At 43.2% G+C, this 22,544-nt stretch overlaps 1 protein-coding gene across 1 annotated transcript; it reads left to right on the top strand.

The window, feature by feature from the left end:
• The first annotated feature begins 2,339 nt into the window (after positions 1 to 2,339).
• On the top strand, positions 2,340 to 22,264 carry npffr2a (neuropeptide FF receptor 2a). Its single transcript, XM_041186586.1, has 3 exons — positions 2,340 to 2,670; positions 15,151 to 15,250; positions 21,406 to 22,264. Exons 1-3 carry the CDS (start codon positions 2,343 to 2,345, stop codon positions 22,262 to 22,264), a joined length of 1,287 nt encoding a protein of 428 aa, XP_041042520.1. The 5' UTR covers positions 2,340 to 2,342.
• Positions 22,265 to 22,544: the final 280 nt, after the last annotated feature.

Below are 22,544 nucleotides of genomic sequence, written 5' to 3'. Positions count from 1 at the left end.
ATGCAATTGTCTCACCCGGGGCTCTATTTTGTGAATTACACCTGACCTTCTGCATCGTGACTAAAGGCTTGGGTTGAAAGTGACCCTTCACGAGCTCCACCAATTCCTCGAACTTCTTCGAATCTGGGGCACTGGGTGCCATCCAACTTTGAATCAGACTGTAGGTTTTACTCCCATAAATACTCAAGAGAATCGTTCACCTCTTCTCTTGCCCCGTAATCTCGTTCGCTTGAAAAAAGAACATGAGATGTTCTATGTATTGAGACCAATAGTCTGTGGCAGGTTCAAAAGGATCAATTCTCCAGAATTGTAGCATTTTGACAGGGGATAACTTCTTCAATTCTAACAGAGTTTGCTACTTACAATCACTGGGTAAAGTACAGTACCAATTTCTTCCTAACTTGATTTCTTCTGTTTAATCCTGTTTTATCCTTGTCACCAGTTTATTGTAGGGTGGCCAAGTTGTGCTATTAATGGGTTTATTTTAAGTTTATTTTTGATATACTCATCAGCAACTACACATGTGCCTTCAACTCCAACTCTAATTCTACACTGACTTCTGAGGTAGCCCATGCTACTCTGCTATTGGTTACTATAGATCATGTGATCTTCCTTGACAAGTATTATTCTGAAAGGTACATTACTAAATAAAACCACAATTACTGCAAAAACAAAAAAATAGAGAAATAAAATACTTAGAATAAGGTGGAGACAGAGGTTATGACCTAAAGTTGTTAAAATTAATGTTGAGTCCAGAAGGGTGCAGAGTGCTGAGTCGAAAGGTGAGGTGTTGTTCCTTGAGCTTGCACAGAGCTTCCCTGGAACACAGTGGCAGGCCAAGGACCGAAAGGTCAGAGTGGGAGCAAGGTGAAGAATTAAAATGGCAAGCAACCAAAAAGTCAGGGTCCTGCTTGCAAACTGAACAAAGGTATTCCACAAAATGGTCATGTTTGGTCTCGCCAGTGTAGGGGAGATCACATTATAAACAGCAAATACAGTATATTAAATTGAAAGATGTAGAAGTAAGTTGCTATTACACATGGAAGGAGTGTTTAGGGCCTTAGACAGTGAGAAGGGAGGAGGTGAAAGGGCAGGTGTTGCCTCTCCTTTGCTTGCACAGAATGGTGCCATAGGGAAGGGAGTGGTTGTTAGGAGTGATTGAGGAGTGGACTGGAGTGTCATGGAGGGAATAGTCCCTACTGAATGCTGAAAAGGGTGGGCAGGGGAAGGTTTGTTTGGAAGTTCACACTGGAGCTTCAGGAATATTAAGAACCCATTCCTGCCCTTGTTTGAGCCATTATTTCTTTTAATGCAACCAAGTCATCATCCTGTATGGCAATTTGTGGCTGTAGCTCACCCAATCTTATTATTTGCACTACAGATATTGATGTACATACAATTTAACACCTCCTTTGTCACTTTTGCTATTTTCCTCAATCTCATTGTTGAATCTTTGGAATATTTCTCATTTTACTGCTATTCATATTTCTCTGTCCTCTGATCTCACTGCTGTTCCTATCTGCTATTTTCTGGTTCGTCTCCTGCTGAATTAGTTTAAACACTCCCCAACAATACTCGGACACCGGTCATGGTACTGTTCAGGTGCAGCTTGCCCATCTTCTATAGGTGCTCCTTACCCTGCACCCAATGGCCCAAGCATCTGAAATCTTCCCTCCTGCACCACTTCTCCAACTATGCATTTACCTGCAATAATTTCCAGTTTCTATATTGACCAGCAGGTGACACCATAAGTAATCCAGAGATGACTACCATTTGAGGTCCTGTTTATTTATTTTTCCATAGCTCCTGAAACTCTGCCTCAACACATTTTCTACCCATGTCATTTGTTCCAACATGGACCACAACTAGTGGCTGTTTCCCTTCTGCAGAATGCCCTGCAATTGCTCAATGACATCCTTCTGAAATATTATTGTTAAATGTGCTATTTTTATCCCTATTATGCTATGGACATAATTTTCAACATTTTTTCCAAGACAAGACAAAGATGGTGACCAAAAAGGTTTGAACAAATATTTTGAATTGTTTGACAGTTTCTGCCCTTTCATTGCTAGATTGTCCTCACTGCTCATTTCCAATTTGCAAGTGGTCAAATTTGAGTCAGCCACTCCAAGAAATTTGGACATACTCAACTAAGATGCCTAGATGTAACGTATGAAGCAGTACATGACAGGAAATGGGCACAGCTTGACTTTTCTACTACTGTATATGTGGTACAGGTTGGAGAGACAATGCTGAAATTTGTTGATGTATTAACGTAGCTGTGTTGTGATAACTCATATCACTAACTGTGTTGCCTTCTTACGTAATATAGAGTCACAACAATGAACAAAGAATTGGATCAGAACGTCTCAGCCCAAGACTTTCACTCATTCTTTTTAAATGGGTCGACTTCATATTTTCACCTTCAGAGCAACATTACCTATCTTCCCTTTTACCAGCACATATCTTCTATTGCCACAGTCTTCATAATCTCATACCTTCTAATCTTCCTGCTCTGCATGCTTGGTAATGGATTGGTTTGTTTTATTGTGGTGAGGAACCGACACATGCGGACAGTCACCAACCTCTTCATCCTTAACCTCGCCATTAGCGATCTCCTTGTTGGGATATTCTGCATGCCTACAACTCTTGTGGACAATATCCTGACGGGTAAGTGGAGGAATGCTCATTATTTTTTCAATAATCTTATTGTGAGCATCATTCTGAGAATTCCAGGGAAGAAAGGATATATGTGTTACGTAGCAGAACTGGTCTCTCTAGTATCATTTATGTAAATTCCAGCTTTTGATAAAAGTCCAAAATTCCTGTTTCAATTTTGGGTGAAAAAATTGTACTCATCAAAGTGAAGATTTGTAGGTAACATTTTTGCAATTTGTAATGTATTGAATAATTTCCTGTTCTTTTCCCCACAATGAGGGGAAGCGATGGTGTAGTGGTATTGTTGCTGGACTAGTAATCCAGAGACCCAGGGTTAATACTCTTGGATGTGGGTTTGAATCCTGCCATGGTAGTTGGAATTTGAGTTCAATAAAAATCTGAAATTAAAAGTCTAATGACAACCACAAAACCATTGTGGATTGTTGTTAAAAAAAACCCATCTGATTCACTAATGGCCCCTTTAGGGAAGGAAATCTGCTGTTCTTACCTGGTCTGGCCTACATGTGACTCCAGACCCTACAGCAATGTGGTTGGCTCTTAAATGCCCTCTGAACAAGGGTAATTAGAGATGGGCAATAAACACTGGCCTAGCCAGTGACATCCACATCCCATGAAAGAATTTTAAAAAGGTAGATCTGGACTTTGGGCAATAGTATAAAACAGCCAATAGCTAGTCAGTAGCCCATAGTCCTGGCTTGTATTTCCATTGAAGACAAATAGGAGAGACGTAGAACAGACTGCTGACTCATTATCACCTGCTTTACACTATCACCAGGGTGACCAACTCTTAAGAAATTAAAAATAAGGGGATACATCGACCCTGGGTCCAGGGGATGTAGTGAGCATAACTCACCCTGGTGGCCACTGGCCACAGTACAGACGCGCACAAAAAAACAAAGAGGCAAACAAAAGAGGAGACTCCCAGGCTCAGTCTCCCACAGGATGCCCTAGAAATAAGGGACAAAAGATCTCCCTTAAGAGACACGTGGCAAACAGTCAAAATAAGGGACAATCCCTTAAAATATGGGAGAGTCGTTCATCCCAACTATCACCCACAGTGAAGATCTATTCAAATAAGTTTCAGTACCAATTGCAGCACACCTTATTTGCATTCAGCAATTTGTGTAAACTATCCAAAACTGACAATTTTAGTAACATGTTATGATTGGCCAAATTCGTTGCAAAATTATCAGCTACACCTGCTGTAGAGGAGATGACTTCAGTGCCTCATATCCTGGCATGGATGCAAACGTAAATCCCAGGGATGCTGATATGGTGATCTCAATTAGTCCCCAAGATGTTGTTCCAAAACTACAAGTACTTTGAGCCAAACTCTACCAAAATTATCAATTACTCCAGAACTGGTAAGATTAATAAGCTTTCTGAACACATTTTAGCAATCATTATTTTGTGTATAGCTTGTTGCTTCTGGGATGATCATGCTGCCAGAAAATGAAAGGTTTGCATTTATATGGCACCATTCACATTCTCAGGATGTCCCAAATCATTTTACAATCAGTGAAGTACTTTTGAAGTGTAGTCACTTTTGTAACGTCGCGAAACACCACAGCCAATTCGTTCACAGCAAGGTCCCACAAACAGCCATGTGATAATGAGCAGATCTTCTTCAAGCAATGCTGTGGGATGTTTGACATTCACCAGAGAGGGGAGGCATAATCTTAGTTGAACAATGTCACCTCAGAGCTCCAACAGCGTATTGCTTCTTCAGTGCTACAAAAGTACCAACCAAATTCTATGCGCAATTGTCGGAAGCAGGGTTTTGTGGTCACAGCTTCTGACTCAGCACAAATGTGATTTCTGGACTGTATGAGTATGCAGTGATCAGTTTCATTCAAAATCAGAGAAGTGACGCAGATAAAGCCAACTGAAATTAATATAAATGCTTATAGATGAGAACTGTGTGCTGAATTTTCATATGACAGTTGAAGTCCTGTCACTGGGGCCAAGAGCAAAAGGCAACCCAGCTTCAGGCAGCAGTGGGACCCAAGGAGGCATATTCCTGGCAGTAGACAATTAAGTGGCCACTGCCAGAGCTGCCGCCCCAACTGGGGACAGTGGCCCACCCCAAAAGTTGCTGGCCTAATCAGAAGGCTGCAGGTCAGCAGTGCCTCCACTAGCGGTAGCCATTTCTGAGGCTGCAGCTACAGGGAAAGAGCACCTCAGTGGCCAGGAAGATGGGTAAGTGGGTTTGAGGGGTGCCGAGACAAGGCAGCTAGTCCCAGCGATAAGGCAGGAAGGGGGGTGGGGTTGGTGTTGTGAGGCACAGACGACAGTATGGGTGTGGGGACCGCCATTGCCAGTGGCTAGGGGAGGTGTGGGGATTGGCCTCTGTGGGGCATGGAGTACTCAAAAAGCAGCTCCGCTCCTGGGAGCCCAGTGGGAGGGCACCCAGTTTCACTGAGCGGTCTCTGCATGTGTTGGCAATCCCCTCCAATGCGGGTAAAATACCAGCAGATGAAAGAACTGTCCGTCAATTTGCCACTTAAGTGACTCAATTGGGCTCCCAGCAGGCAACTTGTCCACCAACTTTCCCACCCTGGCAAAATGACATGACAGTGGGAAGATGTTGGGCACGCCTCCTCAACACCTTCCAGCACTATTTATGCTAGCCCCCTCACCTCACCCATTGCCAGAGGCCTGGTAAATTTCCAGCAGTGCTTCCAGCATGTGACTTAACAAATCACAGGGCTACCTCATTTCCTTATTCTAAGTAGCATGGTTGTTAAATGAGAGAGTGTGGTGAGGAATTTCTCCCGTATCCACAAGAGCTGCAGAGTGGAAATCGATAAGGCCGGTTATCACTCCAAATCACCCACCTGGTTATTTGTAAATAGTAGAGTGCTGCGCCTAATACTAGAATCTGAGTGGAAAATTTCTGTTTTCTAAGGTATCTTTTTATTATATTGACAACGTCATGAAGTTTAAGAAGTTACAATGCTGACAGAACAGTGGGCTCCTGAAGAAAATCTTTATCGCTACATGAGAGAGCTTGCCTGAACTGACACCAAAGCAGTGAGAGCTCAGCACTGTGAACTCTGCAGTCACACAAATTAGAAAGGACTGTCACTAAGTGAGATTCTTCACGTTGCTCATCGTTAGTTATGGCAAAGCTCTTCACTTGGTTCCTCACTGGCTTGAAGCCTGTGGAAGCAGTTGGTCACTGGTTGGACAAGGACTGCTGATATGGTTGATGTTATAATGGCCAGTGTTGATCTTCCTAGCATTGCCTTCTTCCTTCATGTACAACTTCAACAATTTCCTAATGCATTTGAGTCCATCTAAGCCAAAAAGTATTGACAGTATAGCTATATTGATGATTCAAGCTTCGGATAAAGTAGGCATAAAAACCATCAACAAGCTATGCAATGGTATTAACAATTAATACATGTGTAATACTTAATGACATGAACCTAATTTTCATTAGGCTACCAAAGAAATGAGAGGCAAATAATTGCACAGACTACAGAAGATTTAGTCCAATGGGTCATATCCTTAAAATCCTACTGAAAGTAACTCTTCTTAGAAACAAGAATATAATTGAAAAAAAGTCAGTGAAACACAAAGTGGCTTTCTATCTGGCAGAGGTGCCAGGGAAGGTATCTTTAACATGAGAACTATCTGTGATACTATGAGATGAATAAAGTGTATATATGTTTCATAGACTATGAAAAGGCATCTGATCGTGTGAATCATTAATAACAAAGCAGCCCGCTTGATTGGCACCCCTTCCACAAACATTCACTCCCCCCACCACCGACACACAGCAGCAGCAGTGTGTACCATCTACAAGATGCACAGCAGAAACTCACCAAGGCTCCTTAGGCAGCACCTTCCAAATCCACGATCACTACCACTTAGAAGGTCAAGGGCAGCAGATAGATGGGAACACCACCACCTGGAAGTTCCCCTCCAAGTCACTCACCATCCTGACTTGGAAATATATCACTGTTCCTTCACTGTTACTGGGTCAAAATCCTGGAACTCCCTCCCTAACAGCAGTGCTGAAGTACTTACACCACAAGGACTGCAGCAGTTCAAGAAGGCAGCTCACCACCACCTTCTCAAGGGCAATTAGGGATGGGTAATAAATGCTGGCCCAGCCAGTGACACCCACATTCCATAAATGAATTTTTAAAAACGTACTAAATGTCTGAAGAACACAGGAATAAATGGAAAGGGCCTAAGGCCAGTAAGACATTTGTAATAGAACCAAAGAGTTTTTATAAGATGAAATACAAATCAAACGAGGAGTGTTCAGGGTTGTGTTTTATCAGTATAGAGATTATTTAATCTCTATACTAAGCTATATTTAGAATTGAATGCCTTAAAGGTCTAAGTGGTGGTAATAGAATCATAAACAACCTTAGATACACAGACAACACTGTTGTTGGCTGAGACTAAAAAGCAATTACAATGCTTCATAGATGAAGTTAACAAAATTGATGAAGAGTTTGTATGAAAATAAACATTAAGAAAACCAAAATAATAACTGGTAAGAAACCTGCAAAATAAAAGGTGACAACCTCAATTGACAAAACCAATATAAAACGAGTGGACAAATTTGTGTACCTTGGTCAAATCATTACAGAAGATACGAAATATATCACTGAAATTATCAGAAGAATTGAAGTGGAAAGAGTGCTTTCAACAAAATGATTTTGCTTCTAACAGCAAAGAGAATAAGGCTGTGTAGAAGAAAACATTGCTGAAATGTCATGCCTGGTCGACACTCCTCTGTGGCTTTGAAACATGGAGTTACTCAATGACAGGTGGCCATGAGAATTGGCAACCTTCTCCATTCTCCAACTAAGGCTCCACTTAGGGGCCATTTTCAAATCTCACTGGCATTTTCCTGGCACAGTTCTGATCCAGAGGACAACAGCAGCTTGGAGGTAGCTATCCAGCAGCAAGGCAAAGGCCCATTGGTGCCTCGTCCTGATCCAATGAATGAGCCACAAGTGCAAAAAGGCCACTTCTGCAGTCATAACTCTCCTAGTGGAGGAGTTTTCCCTCTACACTTTTATGCTCCCAGCAGTTGTGGGCCTTCTTTAATTTTACATTTTCAGCAGGCTTCCAAGAGTACCTCCATTTTGAGCTGCCCTCTCATCCCCATTTCTGCCTCAGCAGCACCGACCATCCTTTATTAGACAGAAGACGAATTAAGAAGCCCGCCTCATGTAAAGTTGCACCAGCGGTTGCCTTGGCAACAAGCATGGACTCGTGACCTACATATGGTCACTAATTTTGGGTTCCCTAAACCCACGGGAAAAAGTGAACCATGGACTTGAGTGAAGAGTAGCAGGAAGTTAAAGAGGAAGAATGTGCACTGCTGCATGGAAGACTGGTGTTTCATGAACTCATTTGTTTCTTTTCACTGTAGACCACCTCAAGGTCCCAAGTAGTAGTCCAGTTTTAGAGCCTGTAATAATCGTCTGTTGATCTTTCTATTTGCACCATAGCATCGCCAGAGATCCTTATGCAGATACTCACAATAAGTCTAATGTAAAGACAGCACTGAAAGAATTCAATAATGAGTATTTATTGGCAATAATGGTTAGTTTCTATGGTATATGTAACTGTGATGCAGTATTGTGACATTGCCATCTGTAATATGATGGACCAGCAACTATTCTATGTAATGGGCTATTTTTCAATATACCCTTAGAGGAAGGAGTGTAAAGTTGGATTGCAACATGATCTGTGTATGGCTTTAGGATTCTTCTGACTTTGAATCTCTATCTTCTGCCATATAAGTCCACAAAATATGGTCCAGCAGCAGTTTGTTCACTTATTTAAAGTTTATTATATGCCTCGTATAGGACAGATTAGGGAGGAATCTTCTGCTCTCTCTGATGGCAAGCTTGAAGGAATGGAAGGGTGTTTAATTAGGCAGCATGTTGGCGTGCCTGAATCCCACCGCCTTCTCCTCTGCAAGAATTAAGCTCTGGGCGGGAAAGCCAATGGTCGACATTCCCACCCACCGCCAGTTGAGGCCTTTAAATCACCAATTAATAACCACTTAAGGGCCTCATTCCATCACTGCTGGTATTAACCCCTCTGCAAGCAGGCCTATCACCATTCGGTGTGCACGACAGCTAAAACTGTGCAACCAGCTTGTCATCTCTGGGGAGTTGGGGTTGGGAGGTCCCTCGATCAAAGGCACTCAGTTCCTGATCGAGGAACTTGACAGGAAGAAGGGGGGGCCCACTTCAAGCCACCCCCTGCCCTTGCTGCTGACCCACTACACCCCTCTTCCCACAATCCCCACCTTGCAAAACCACATACTCAAACATTGCTTACCTGTGGCCTGGATCACTCTGCAACCCTGGGACTCCAGGGCCTGTCCTGCCAGCATCCGCCACAACCTCCCCTGTCGTGCTGCTGAGTACAAGAGCTGCCAGCCTCTGATTGGCCAGCAGCTCTCGGTAAATGAGAAGTCTGCCCCTGGGGTCTTGATTCTAGGGGATGGCCCAGTGCTGGCCTCATCACTGCCTGATTGGCACATGGTTCAGTGGGCCTTCACGAAAAGAGGCAATGCGGGTCTCTTGTCAGCTCTCCAACCGGCAGGCAAGATCCCCCCAATGCCTCAACAAGATTCTGCCATTAGATACTGGCTCTTGTGCTGTTGTTCACTGATTCTGTCAAATCCCAAGCCCTCAGTTTGCTCTAGGGCTGGAATCTTATCAACATTAAAAATTTTCAGGTTTCGAGATTAATTCTGGTTCCCAACCCCATTTGTTCCTGCTGTGTGAACTGCGGTGCAATTTTACAGGAGATAAAAGGCCGCCTCCCTGTTCACCATCCAATTAGGTTTCCAAGGTGAGAGGCTGAATAGAAGAGCCCACAGCAATGGATGGATGACAGCCCCATTGGGAAAACTGGGTACTGCTGAGGCTGGTAAGAAAGTGCAAGGGCGCCACAAAATGTTGGAAACCTGCTGAAAATTTTAAAATAAGCAAGATCCGCAGTCTTTAGGACCATCAGTGTGGAGGGGAAATCCCCCCCATATAAATGGCTATGGCTGAGGCTGCAATTTTTTCATTTTTGCAACACGTTCATTGGGCCATTGTGACGAAACACCAATGGCTCTCCATCCTGCTGCAGAGAGGCTAAGTTGTTGCCAGCTTCCAGGTGCCTCATGGGATTGGTTCACCATCTGCAAAACCCACCCCGAGTCAGGACAGTGTCGGGGAACTGTCCCAATATGCAAATATCTGAATTTCCCCACATCCTCCCAGCCTCCAAAGTCACCGCCGCAGGGATGGGAAGAAACCATCCCATGTTCTGTGCAAGTATTTGCACTAGGTTTCCATATTCCTGGATAATAATTGCCTACAACTTGTATTCTAAATTTACTAAAATAGCCACTAAATGTCCTGGAGCATCCTCCATCACATTATATGCAACAGAGCGGGCAAAATTCTGGCTACGGTATCAGGAAATAGAGATAGTTTAAGTAAGTTATCTTTATATTTGTGGGCCTTAGGAATGAGTTTTAGCTTTAATGTTTAAGTTTCATTTGTATTTATGTGTTTGTGTGTTAAGAAAGTTCAAATTAAGTTTTAGTTTCAGTTTAAAAGGTGCTTACATTTCTAATGAGGTTTTTACGACTGTTGCAGCTAAGGTAAACAAACAAGAGTAGAGGAATTGGGCTATTGCCTAGCAACAGGGGTCCAGAGAGGCAGGTCCCTCCCACAGACACACACACACACACACAAGATGAGAAACAGCAGTTGGTTTTGAAAGTAGCTGCCAGGAGAGACTGGAGCAAAGGGGACAGATAGCAAGTCCCAAGCTAAAGAAAAGACCAGGGGAATGGAACAGGAGAAAGTCAACGGAAGGACAGAAACCTGTAAAAGGTTCTGTCACTGAAGTTAAGAGTGAGGGTCAGAGAGAAAGGCCCAAGCTTCAGATTTAAAGAGACAAAAGCTACTGAAAGCAGATTTAAAGTGAGAACAGATTGCAAGAGGCAAGAAGGCCCAAAGAGAAGGTCTGTAACTCTTTGCTATGGACATGTGAAGCAGTAATGTATTGTTGACAGCTGAGCCCATGAGAGAGAGTGTATGGAAGACAGCTTGAAGTATGTGGTGACCCGGGGAGAGGAACATCAGAAGAAAAGTTCGAAACTCTGGAAGTGAACCCTTGCGGAAGGCATCTGAGAGAAAGTGTTAGTTTGGAAGAAGATTCCAAGGTGAGTTCTTGGAAAGTGGGGATTGGAAACCCTTGTGTGAAGGACGGGGTTCAGTGAGACGACTTGGCCCATGGTGTAACAAGTGTTTGAGGGGAGTTGAGGAAAGATCCATAGCATCTGGTTGATGTGGCATCTGTCACTTGGTTTCAGAGTGTGGTGTGTCTGACCACAGGGTGCCATAGGTTTACATGGACTGTGTACTTACTGTGGTCATTAAGGTATAAGCTATCTTTTGTAACTTGTGTTCTCCTTACAAATCTGTATATATCTGTAATGGTATAGTTGTGAGTGAAGGAGTATTGTAATATAGGTCATCTTGTTTAATAACTGTTTTATTCTTTTGTTAAAAGTTTATCAGCTGACCTCTGTGACTCCGTTCAGTAGGACTCTCCACGTATTTAAACAAACAAATAAAAGTTAGGATCTATCAAGCTGGGTTCCAACCTGAGATCAGGTCTGTTCAGAGGTAATCTCAGCTGGGATCAAAGCAAAGGAAAAATGCTATTTACACAGAAGTGTCTTCCACAATGACAAGTAACTGAGGTGATTAGCGATGGTGTTCAGGGCAAACACTCAGTCTTTATAGACGCCAGTCTCATTGCTTATGGTTACCCAGTTCTAAGTGGCAGAATTTCTGTGTTATCCAGACCAATTTGAAATGTTTGCTGCAAGTCAATGGTTGGTCTGGTGCAATGTTCTCCTTTTGAAAGAAGATCTGTGATTCTGTAAATATTCCGTGAATATTCTGAGGTCTAAATCCTAAAACCCCTCTGTTCTGACAGTCAGCAAGCAGTACTTCCACACCATGATTCCTGGCCTTTCCACAGCCTCCAATACTTCCCATGCCTTCCCTACATAGGTTGCCTCATCCAGTAATCCCACATTAATATCACTATCCACAGCCTTGATAGTGTATCCCTGTTGATGATGCAGTGTGATATTAGTGGAAGGTCCTACTAAAGCCTTTTTGGACACTGAGATCTTTGTGCACAGAAAACCACAGAACAGTACATTAATTAAATAACCTCAGCTTAAATAAGACGTAAACATCACAGCTGGTGCTTCCTGATAAGCGTATCAACAAAAAATTCCCAATTACAAATGTACATTATAACTTGTGCACAAATCAGTCAAAATCAGAGGACAAAATTTACTACTCTGGAGACTAAATATGGTGCAGCGTGATTCCCACTGGGCAGCGGGGCAGGTGAACATGTGCAATCTTCCATTTTTCATCTCATTAATTATGCATCAGCGAGGAGCTCAGCAAATTTCGTGGTGGGGCGGGCAGGAAGTCGCCCACCCAGCTGTTACCTCATAGGGTCAAAGGCCCTGGCACCATATTTAAAAGACACCCAGATGGACATTAACTCTGCAGACCAGGAGATCCGCATTACTCCTCCAGAGACCTTGTGTCCGCAACTCATACTGGAGAAGCTGGACGTTGTGAGCAACCGCATCCCGAGACAAAGAGAACATTAGACATTGTCTTTTACTCATCTCTAGATAAGAGCACTACTGGCAATACACACACCCTCGGGCCACTTCTCCCCATTGTAGTGGTCCATATTTGCTAGCCCTCTGACCTTCTAGTGGCCATGCTGTCTCTTGCTGCTCAGGCCCTTGCTCCTCCTGGCCCTGTGCCAACTGGCGACAGACCTGACATCTCCTCATCTGGATGAGAGCTATTACTAAGGCAGAGTTGATGCAGCCTGCATCATCGATGCCTTAGTGGATGTGTGAACGAATTGCGGCGATAAATTTAGTGAGCATGTCCTTTACATGTTTTCCTCCATCTGAAAGCCAGCAGGCAAGTGGTAAGCCCTTCCCCTGACCTCTGTCTAGACATGGTATCCCCATCTTCCAGGTAAAGGACATCCTGGAGGGCCAGGGATGGGTGTTCCTCCCAATCATACATGACTGCACACGTATACTTTGCTCTTTGACCAGGATGATGAGAGCCATGCGCAAGAAACCTCCCTCTGACATTATTCTGCTTGCCTCCACTACTCTCAAGACTTTATAGAGAGACCCTTGCCTTGGCAGCAGATAAAGGCTAACCACATGATCCCTTGTCAGCCATAACCATTCACCTGGGAGGATGGAGGTCTAGAGTCACAGGTTGGCTGGCCTCCATCATCTGTGTCCTTTGGAGGCATTGACCTTCCTCCCTCCCTTCATCCCTGCCTCTGACTGCAGCTGATGGCAAATGGCACAGAATGAATGGCAGCTCCACCCTTTGCTGGGAACTCGATGTTATGAGAACCATGAGTCAGGAACAAACCGGCTGCAATGTGGGCATCACCAAAGAGAGAACACAAGTGAGCCTCATTGACATCCAGTTGTCTTTAGTAGCCACTAGTACTGACCTTGAACTCCACCTACCTGAAACGACCCTCCTCCCACTTCAAGGATTCACACAGATTCATACAGAGCAACTGTGTTGCCAAGAGCAGCTTTGAGAAAGTGGTGCGTGAAACTTTTCAGACTTGGTCCACCACCTACTATCCCCCTTGTAACCCACCAGCTTCCCCTCATCACCCAATATTGCCAATCTTCTCTCATTTGTCATCCTTGAACCATCCACCTCCACGTGTTTTTCCTCCCCTCAGGGCCGATACCCATTACCGTCCCCATGGCCACCCTGACCCTACTCCTCCCGTTGTCCAAGCCACCTGTCTTGCCCCCTCCATGACCCACCTAATAATGTCTTCGCCTGCCAACCTCTCACTGTGAACCTGCCACATCCCTCCCTGACTGTGACTGTTTCCTCCTACCAACACCACCCCGAGTTCTCCCCCCAGGACCCCATTGTCGACACAATGATCCCACCCTATAAGACTCTCCCCCCTACCCTGGACACCAACCCCCCCCCCCCCCCCCCCCCCCCCCACCCACCCCCCTACCCCCACCTTCCCCAGCCAAACCCCCTTCCTATCCCCGGACATACCCCCTCACATCTTCTCCCATAAACCCACCTCCCCTATCTAGCCTTGGAGCTGCCTGTAATACAAGCACTGGAAATCTTAAAGTGACACTCCTAAACATAGGCAAAAGCAATGCCTACGTACCTCGAAGTCATTGATGGAGTGAAGCTTGGCAAGTGCACGCCACTTATGTACAATCGTGAAACAGACCATTCTAATTATTTGCTGGTGGGGGGTAGTGGTTAATTTGGAAGGGTAACATAATTCGAGCAAGTTGGCCTTTTGGTGAGCATTCATGAGATGGAAATGAATGCAAATGTGGCTCCCGACATAGATCAGCGGGAAACACAACCTGCCTTCAACCTGCCATCAAAGGTCAGGAGAACAAATTCCAAACTAGTTTTCCACTGGCTGAAAACTGACTTTTTCCATCATGCCAAATTTAGTGCCCTCACCTGCCATGATTCCCGCCACTGGCAGGAGCAGAAAATTCTGCCTGGAGATTTTGTGCTCAAATTCCATGAAAGGACTCAGTTCCCAGACTACCCATTGAAGGTCCTTCATGAGTGACTACATTTTCCCAATGCTATTATCCAGTATGTTTTCCTAGCTACAAGTGTCCTGAGCTCTGCACTGAATCCATAGAGTAGTTTCTCCACAGGAGTGGATTTGGTGTGGCCGGCCGTCCGGTAGGCTGTCATGTTCATTTTCAGGGCAGGTCCTAAGTCGTATTGACAACAACGTCAGGCTGCCCAACAGGCAAGCTCAAGGGACCTAAGAATGAACTTTTGTGGGAAGGAAGGGGTTCTGATTTCTGGAGGGTGCAGTAATGGCCCAGGCAGATAAGTAGAGTCAAGAGCAGCTATTCTATGGCTGAGCTGCCACCAGATGTGCCACGCCTGCTTCATCAGTAATGTCGAAACATGGCAAGTTGGCTCATGAAAAGACTCTGATTTTCTCTTTAGATGGGCCAATTGCTAAGTTCTCTGGCTCCCAACGGTAATTTTTGTGAGGTGGGGGAATGGGGTGTATCATTTATGGCAACCACAGTGATGGTATCCCATGACTATCTGGAACACTGGGTGTCAACTCCTTAACTAGGATCACTTACTTGTATGGGTCTGGACTGTCTAGGGGTTTACACTTCTCGAATTAGTTCTCGAACTGATTATTTTAATTATCCAGTGCAGCGTCTGTCTTTGATATGTGATAAGGTTTGGGGTGAAAAATAAATTAGTAGTTGTTAGTCTTTCTGTACAAATTAATCTCAAAACAATCACCCCTGCTATTTTCCCCCAGGATGAATGACATGAAGTGTACTCTGTTTTACAGGATGGCCTTTTGGAAACTTTGTTTGCAAGATAAGTGGCTTGGTTCAAGGAATTTCTGTTTCAGCTTCAGTTTTTACTCTAGTTGCTATTGCAGTGGACAGGTAGGTAAACATGGAAAATTTGGTGCACACAGCTCACTTGAGTTCCATGACCCATCACCAGTATTAGTATTGGGATATCATTGAGAATAGAGTATGCAATGTAGAACCAGGTCCTAAACATGAAAAACATGCTTGAATAAAAGCAAAATACTGAGGATGCTGGAATTCTGAAATAAAAAGAGAAAGTGCTGGAAAAACTCAGCAGATCTGGCAGCATCTGTGAAGAGAGAAACAGAGTTAACATTTCAAGTCGAATATCACTCTTCTTTGGAAGTGAAAGAATTTATTTTTGAAAGAAATGCTTGCATTTATTTAGCAATTTTCACAACCTCAGGATATGTCTAAGTGCTTTACGGCCAATTAAGTGCTTAAGAAACATAGTTACTGTTGTAATGTTGGATAAACCAACCATGGTTAATCAAGGAAGTTAAGGACAGTATAAAAGTGAAAGAAAAGGCATACAATGTGGCAAAGATTAGTGGTAAGCTAGAGGATTGGGAAAGTTTTAAAAACCAACAGAAGATGACCAAAAAATAATAAAAAGGGAGAAAATAAACTAAGGGTAAACTAGCAAGTAATATAAAAATGGACGGTAAGAGCTTCTTTAAATATATAAAAAGGAAGCGAGGGGCCAAAGTCAATTTAAGCCCCTTGGAGAATGAGGCAGGGGAAATAATATTGGAGAACCAGGAAATGGCAGAGGAGTTGAATAAATACTCTACATCAGTCTTCATGGTAGAAGACCGTAATAACATACCTGAAATACTAAATAATCACGGGGCAAAAGGTGGAGAGGAAATAAATACAATAAATATCACTATAGAAAAATTACTAGAGAAACTAATGGGGCTAAAGGCCGATAAGTCACCTAGACCTGATGGGTTGCATCCTAGGATATTAAAGGAAATAGCTGCAGAGATAATGGATGCACTGGTAGTAATCTTCCAAGAGTAATTAGATTCTGGAAAAGTCCCAGAGGATTGGAAAGCTGCCAATGTAACACCCTTATTCAAAAAGGGAACGAGACAAAAAACAGGTAACTATAGGCTAGTTAGCTTAACATCTGTTATTGGGAAAATGTTGGAGTCTATTATAAAAGATGCAATAGCAGAGCATTTAGAAATATACAAACTAATCAAGCAGAGTGAACATGGCTTCATGAAGGGGAAATCATGCCTGACAAATTTATTAGAATTCTTTGAGGAGGTTACAAGCAGGATAGATAAAGGGGAAACTGTAGATGTAATATATTTGGATTTCCAAAAGGCTTTGATAAGATACCACACATAAGGCTATTTAATAAGTCAGCTATCCATGGATGTATCAAGCATGTGAGAGAGGTCTTATTTACAAGGGTCAACTGTTTCATTCTTTTTCCCAAGGAAGAGAGCCATTATCAGGACAAGGCCCAGATCTTCTACTGGGTATGAGAGTTACTCAGAGTGTAGGACATTGTAGAAGATGCCTTGTTCTTCCTTTGCCTCCATCACTTTCTACTCACTTGTTCACCATGCCTCCATCAGTGTTTCCACCTTATGTTCACAATTTAATGAGACATGCACCCACAACCTTCTACTCAGAAGTGAGTCTACCACTAACTGAGACGCAACTGACACTCTGGACACAGGTACTGCGGGCACTCTACTCTTAGTGGCCTATAGAATGATAGAAAAAGGGCAAATGTTAGAATGATGGCTCCGAGACATGTCTCCAAATAGAGCTTGCATTATAGGCTTCTGTGTGTCACATTCATGTAGTTCTGTAGATGTCTGTGTGCAAGTGAGTGACTCAGGTGACAAAACGTAAGAACAGTATGGTAATAGGTGTGATTTTGGGAGAGGCTACTCCTTCCCTTACTCCCCCAGTGTGTATTTATATCGCACCCTTTTTATGTAATAGAAGTGCCTTGAGGCACTTCACAAGAGCATTATACAGCAAAATTTCACACTGAAGGCATAAAGGGATATTAGGTGACCAAAAGATTGGTCAAAGAAGCAGGATTTAAGGAGCATCTTAAAGAGGCAAAGAGATGAATAGATTTAGGGAGGGAGTCCCAGAGCTTAGAGCCTAGGCCGCTAATAATGGAGCAAATAAAAGAGGGGTGCTGATGAGACCAGAATTAGAGCGCAGCTATCTCAAACGATTGTGTGGCTGTAGGTGATTATGGAGGTATGGAGGAAAAGAGGCAAAAAGAGATTTGAAAAGAAGCATGAGAATTTTAAAATTGAGGTGTTGTTTACCTGAGGGCCAGTGTAGGTCAGCGAGCACAAAGGTGATGGGAGAAAGGGATTTGGTGCAAGTTAGGACACAGGCACCGGATGTTTGGATGACCTCAAGTTTACAGAGACAGGGGGCAGGATTTTTGGAAGGCAGGGTTTCCCGCCCCACTACCCAAAGAGTAGGCGTCAATTTTGGTTTCCTTATTTAAGGAGGGATATGCTTGCATTGGAAGCAGTACAGCGAAGGTTCACTAGATTGGTCTCTGGGATGGTAGGATTGTTGTTTGATGAAAGCCTGAATAAATTGAGTCTATATTCTCTGGAGTTTAGAAGGAGAGGTGATCTCATTGAAACATACAAGATTCTTAAGGGGCTTGTTAGGGTAGACACTGAGAGGTTGTTTCCCCTGGCTATGGAATCTCGAACACAGGAGCACAGACTCAGGATAAGGCGTCAATCATTCAAAGCTGAGATGAGGAGAAATCTCTTTATTCAAAGGGTTTTGAATCTTTGGAATTATCCATCCCAGAGGGTTCTACATGCACCATAATTGAATATACTTAAGGCTGAAATAGATAGACTTGCTCTCTCAGGAAATCAAGGGATATGTTAGCACAAAAATGGAGTTAAAGGCAGAGATTGGCCATGATCGCATTGAATGGCGGAGCAGACGATGGGCTGTATGGTCTTCACCTGTTCCTATTTCTTAAGTTCTTATGAAGGATGGAATGTAGTGGCTGGCTAAGAATTGTTTTTATTCATTCCTGGGATGTGGGTGTTGGTGACTAGGTCAGCATTTATTGCCCATCCCTAATTGCCCTTGAGAAGGTGGTAATGACCACTTCCTTGAACCGAATTAGGCCATGGGTACACCCACAGTGCTGTTAGGAAGGGAGTTCCAGGATTTGACCCAGTGACAGGGAAGGAATGGTAATATGGCTCCAAGTCAGGTTGATATGTGGCTTGGAGGGGAACTTGCAGTTGGTGGCGTCCCCTTGGAAGGTGCTGTCGAAGGAGCTTTGACAAGTTGCTGCAATGCATCTTGTAGGTGGTACACACTGCTGACACTGTGCACCAGTGGTGGAAGGAGGGAATGTTTAAGGTGGTGGATGGGGTGACAAATCAAGCGGGCTGTTTTGTGCTGGATAATGTCAAGCTTCTAGAATATTGTTGAAGCTGTGCTCATCCAGGCAAGTGGACATCACACTCCACACTTGAACTTTGTAGAGTGCAGACAGGTCTTTGGGTGTCAGGAGGTGAGTTGCTCACTGTAGAATTCCCAATCTCTGACTTGCTGTTGTAGCTACAGTATGTATATGGCTGCTCCAGTTAAGTTTCTGGTACCCCGCAGGATGTTGATGCTGGAGGATTCAGTGATGGTAATGTCATTGAATGTCAAGGGGAGATGGTAAGTGCTTCTTCGGGAAAGTGCATGTTAATAGTCCAGCCGAGAGGTGACAATGAGGGATTCAGCAGGAGATAAGCTGAGGCAGGGACAGAGGTTACAGAGGTGGAAATAAGCAATTTTAGTGATGGCACAGGTACGTGGTCAGAAGCTCACCTCAGGGTCGAATATGACACCAAAGTTGTGATCAATCTGGTTCAGCCTCAGAGGGTTGCCAGGGAGACTGATGGCCTATGGGACAGAGTTTGGAGCAGGAACCAAAAACAATGGCTTCAGTCTCCCTAATATTTAATTGGAGGAAACTTCTGTTCATCCAGCATTGGAGTTTGGACAAGCAGTCTGAAAATTTCGTGACAGTGGAGAGGTTGAGAGATGGTGGTTAAAGAGAGCTGGGTTTCATCAGCGTACATGTGGATTCTGATGCTGTGGCATGTGGATGAGAAATAGGAGGGGGCCAAGAATAGATCCTTTGAGGACATGAGAGGTAACAGTGGCAGAGCAGGAAGGGAAACCATCATAGGTGATTCTCTGGCTACAATTGGACAGATAAGAATGGAACAAGGCAAGTGCAGTCCCACCCAGCTGGACAACAGTGGAGAAACATCGAAGGAGGATGCTGTGGTCAACCGTGCCAAAGGCTGCAGGCAGTTTGCTAAGGATGAAGAGGGATAGTTTATCTTTGTCACAGTTACATAGGATGTCATTGTGACTTTGATAAGAGCAGTTTCACGACTATGAAACCTGATTAGAGGGATTCAAGCATGAAGCTCCCCAGTGCTCTGATATGCCCAGCATTCTCCAACATTTTTATGTCCATTTTCATCTGCTTCCCTTTAAGCAACTGCATCCTTAGTTTTGATTAGCTCACAAGAATGCCATACCTTTTCCCCAAGTGTAAGGCAGCAGTTGTGCAGGAAGCTTAAGTAAATAATGTTCATGAGATGTTGTGAGCCCAGCCTGTGCTGTGCTATCAGGCACAGTGGTTCATGTGAAGCAGTTCCAGAATCAGCATTGCAGGATCAATTCTAATACATCCTAGAACCTGACCCAACAGAGGATCTGTTCCATGAAACTTTTCAAGCAGCGTGTCGTCAACAAAGGCTCCGGTTTTTCTTCTTCTAATGTGCCTTCCTGGCCACTAACCTTATTGAATCTGGGCATTGACACCAGCCATGCACAGCAATACTGGCAAAGTGCTAGCACAATGTAAAAGGCAGCACCATTCATTTATATCGCTAACCCCTACTGCTGTATCCAGACCTGTTGCTGACAGCAGCTCTGCAGGATAAATGGAGCGGAACACAGTATCTTTTATCTCTGAATAATAAAAAGGTTTTTAAAATACGTGAACATTCACAACGAACCATGAAAAGCACATGAGAATAATAGATAAAAACAAAAATAAAAACAAATTTATTTGAGAATAATAGAGCTGTTTAGCATTGCAGATGCCAATCTGTTATCACTCTGCTGCACAATTTAAGACTTCATTATTCAACATGTCCATTCCAATTCTTTCAGCTGTCTGAAAGTGCCTTCTAAATGCTGGAATAAACAGCTTTCCTGAAAAACAAAATAATTTTTCACCACAGCTTATAATTCCTTAGAAGTGTTGTCTGCACAGGAAGAAATCATTCCTGTGGCACAGAGAGACTGATGTGCACAGCGGATACACATTTAGAATTTGTTAAGTTTTTTTTATCATATTTTGATTACAATTTGGAATGTGTGTCCCTTTAAAAAGAGGGGCATTTATGGTTTACCTAATTCCAGTTGATGACTTAATCATCCTGATTGATAACAACAGGATAGAATCATTCCAGTTTTGGACATTTTCAGGTTCAGAACGATAAAGTTTGGATTCTCCCACAGAACCTTGCACAAGTCTGTGTGGGAATTCAGATGCAGAGTTTAGGAGAGTACTTGTAAAGTTATCTATGCATTATATATTGCTCAGACTTCCACTATGCACTCTTAACAATCAAAACATGCATGTCGAGGCTATTCTTTAAACTTGGCAAAGTTTCTCTTTCATTTTTTATTTATTTTTAATTGAGTTCATGGATATGATTATGCTCTAAAATTGCCAGGGCTACTCATTTTAGAATCAGATCACAGACCTCACTTTTACCACAGTATTAAAAAAAAATAGAGATAGAAAGTTGTTCAAAATAATGGACCCTACCCCTGAAAAATACTGAGGGAAAGAATTCCAGCCTCATCTCTAGGTTAAGAAGCAACAAAGCCTAAGGCTATGTTATATGAGAGAGTTGGTCAAGCTATCAGGCTTTGCTATCAGTCCGGGGGTTGGAGGGGGACCTGGTCATATGTAAGCAAACATCCTTGTGAATGATATCATAGTGCTGTGTTATCATGTGATTACTGAGTGAGCCATTCCACCCTGAGATCAGCCATAGGGATTGCTTTGCAAGTCCTGTACATTACTGTGTGAATATATACCTCAAAAATACAACTCATGGAAATTATTTAGATATTAAACAAATTTACCCTTTTTGTTACTTATTTTGCAGGTTCAGGTGTATCGTCTACCCTTTCAAACAAAAACTTAACATGACTGTTGCAACTATCATCATCGCTGTCATATGGGTTCTTGCTGTCTCAATAATATGTCCTTCTGCAATCATGCTACAAGTAACCAAACTGCCTGACAACGTAAGGATTATCCAAAGTAGTAAGAAAATGTATCCTTGCTATCAATGTTACGAGGCATGGCCAAATCTGAAAATGAGAAAGATTTACACCACAGTGTTATTTTCCAACATTTACTTGGCTCCTCTGTCACTCATAGTTATTATGTATGCAAGGATAGGAGTTGCATTGTTTAAAACCAGCATACCTGTTGGTGAAGGGTCTCACCAGGAAAATGGCAATGCTGTGTCTAAAAAAAAGCAACGGGTGATCAAAATGTTGGCCACTGTAGCCCTGCTGTTCACTTTGTCATGGCTCCCTCTCTGGACTCTAATGATGCTGTCTGACTATACAAGGCTCTCGCACAGTCAGTTGAGAATAATCAATTTGTACATCTATCCTTTCGCCCATTGGTTAGCCTTCTGCAACAGCAGTGTCAACCCCATCATCTATGGTTATTTCAACAAGAATTTTCGACGAGGTTTTCAGGCTGCCTTCAAGTTTCAGCTGTGCTCTTCTGAAGTCAAGCACCGAGAGACCTATTCTCATCGGATTTCCAACAAATTCATTTTAACAGCACAGAACAAAATCGGGCAAGATCCCGTGACTAGCAACTCGGAGGCTGCAAACAATTGTAGCACAAGTCGAGCAGACAAAAATACCTGCAGGCAGAGCGAAAACCTTGTCCTTGAAGAGTTGGATAAAAGAATAAAACACGGTGTTCATAAAGTTTCACTCTAAAGCGATTGTACAAAGTTGAAAATCATTCCTAAGAGTGTTTAATGCTTTTTACACCGTATTAAACAAAGTAAGCCCTACTAGGCAAAAAAAAGCATGACTTGTAAATGTATATAGTGAATTTAGCATAACTAAATAACAATGCTTTAATTTATTTCACAGTTGAGTTCATAGGGTTTTGATTACTATTGAGAAAGTACAACCACTTGAAAAGCCGGGATGAGAGTCTAGTGTTGGCAAAGGTGAAACATCAGAAGAGAAGAGACTAGGTCCAATTGGATGG

The sequence above is a fragment of the Carcharodon carcharias genome, chromosome 4 (genome assembly GCF_017639515.1).
Source record: "Carcharodon carcharias isolate sCarCar2 chromosome 4, sCarCar2.pri, whole genome shotgun sequence".
Taxonomy (NCBI): domain Eukaryota; kingdom Metazoa; phylum Chordata; class Chondrichthyes; order Lamniformes; family Lamnidae; genus Carcharodon; species Carcharodon carcharias.
This window is presented reverse-complemented; position numbering and strand designations above follow the sequence as displayed.

Bases quoted from the DNA above. Each gene is read 5' to 3' on its own strand.
- npffr2a (XM_041186586.1), top strand. From the start codon at position 2,343: ATGAACAAAGAATTGGATCAGAACGTCTCAGCCCAAGACTTTCACTCA. The intron at 2,671-15,150 runs GTAAGTGGAGGA...TCTGTTTTACAG, and splicing joins TGTGGACAATATCCTGACGG to GATGGCCTTTTGGAAACTTT. The intron at 15,251-21,405 runs GTAGGTAAACAT...CTTATTTTGCAG, and splicing joins GTTGCTATTGCAGTGGACAG to GTTCAGGTGTATCGTCTACC.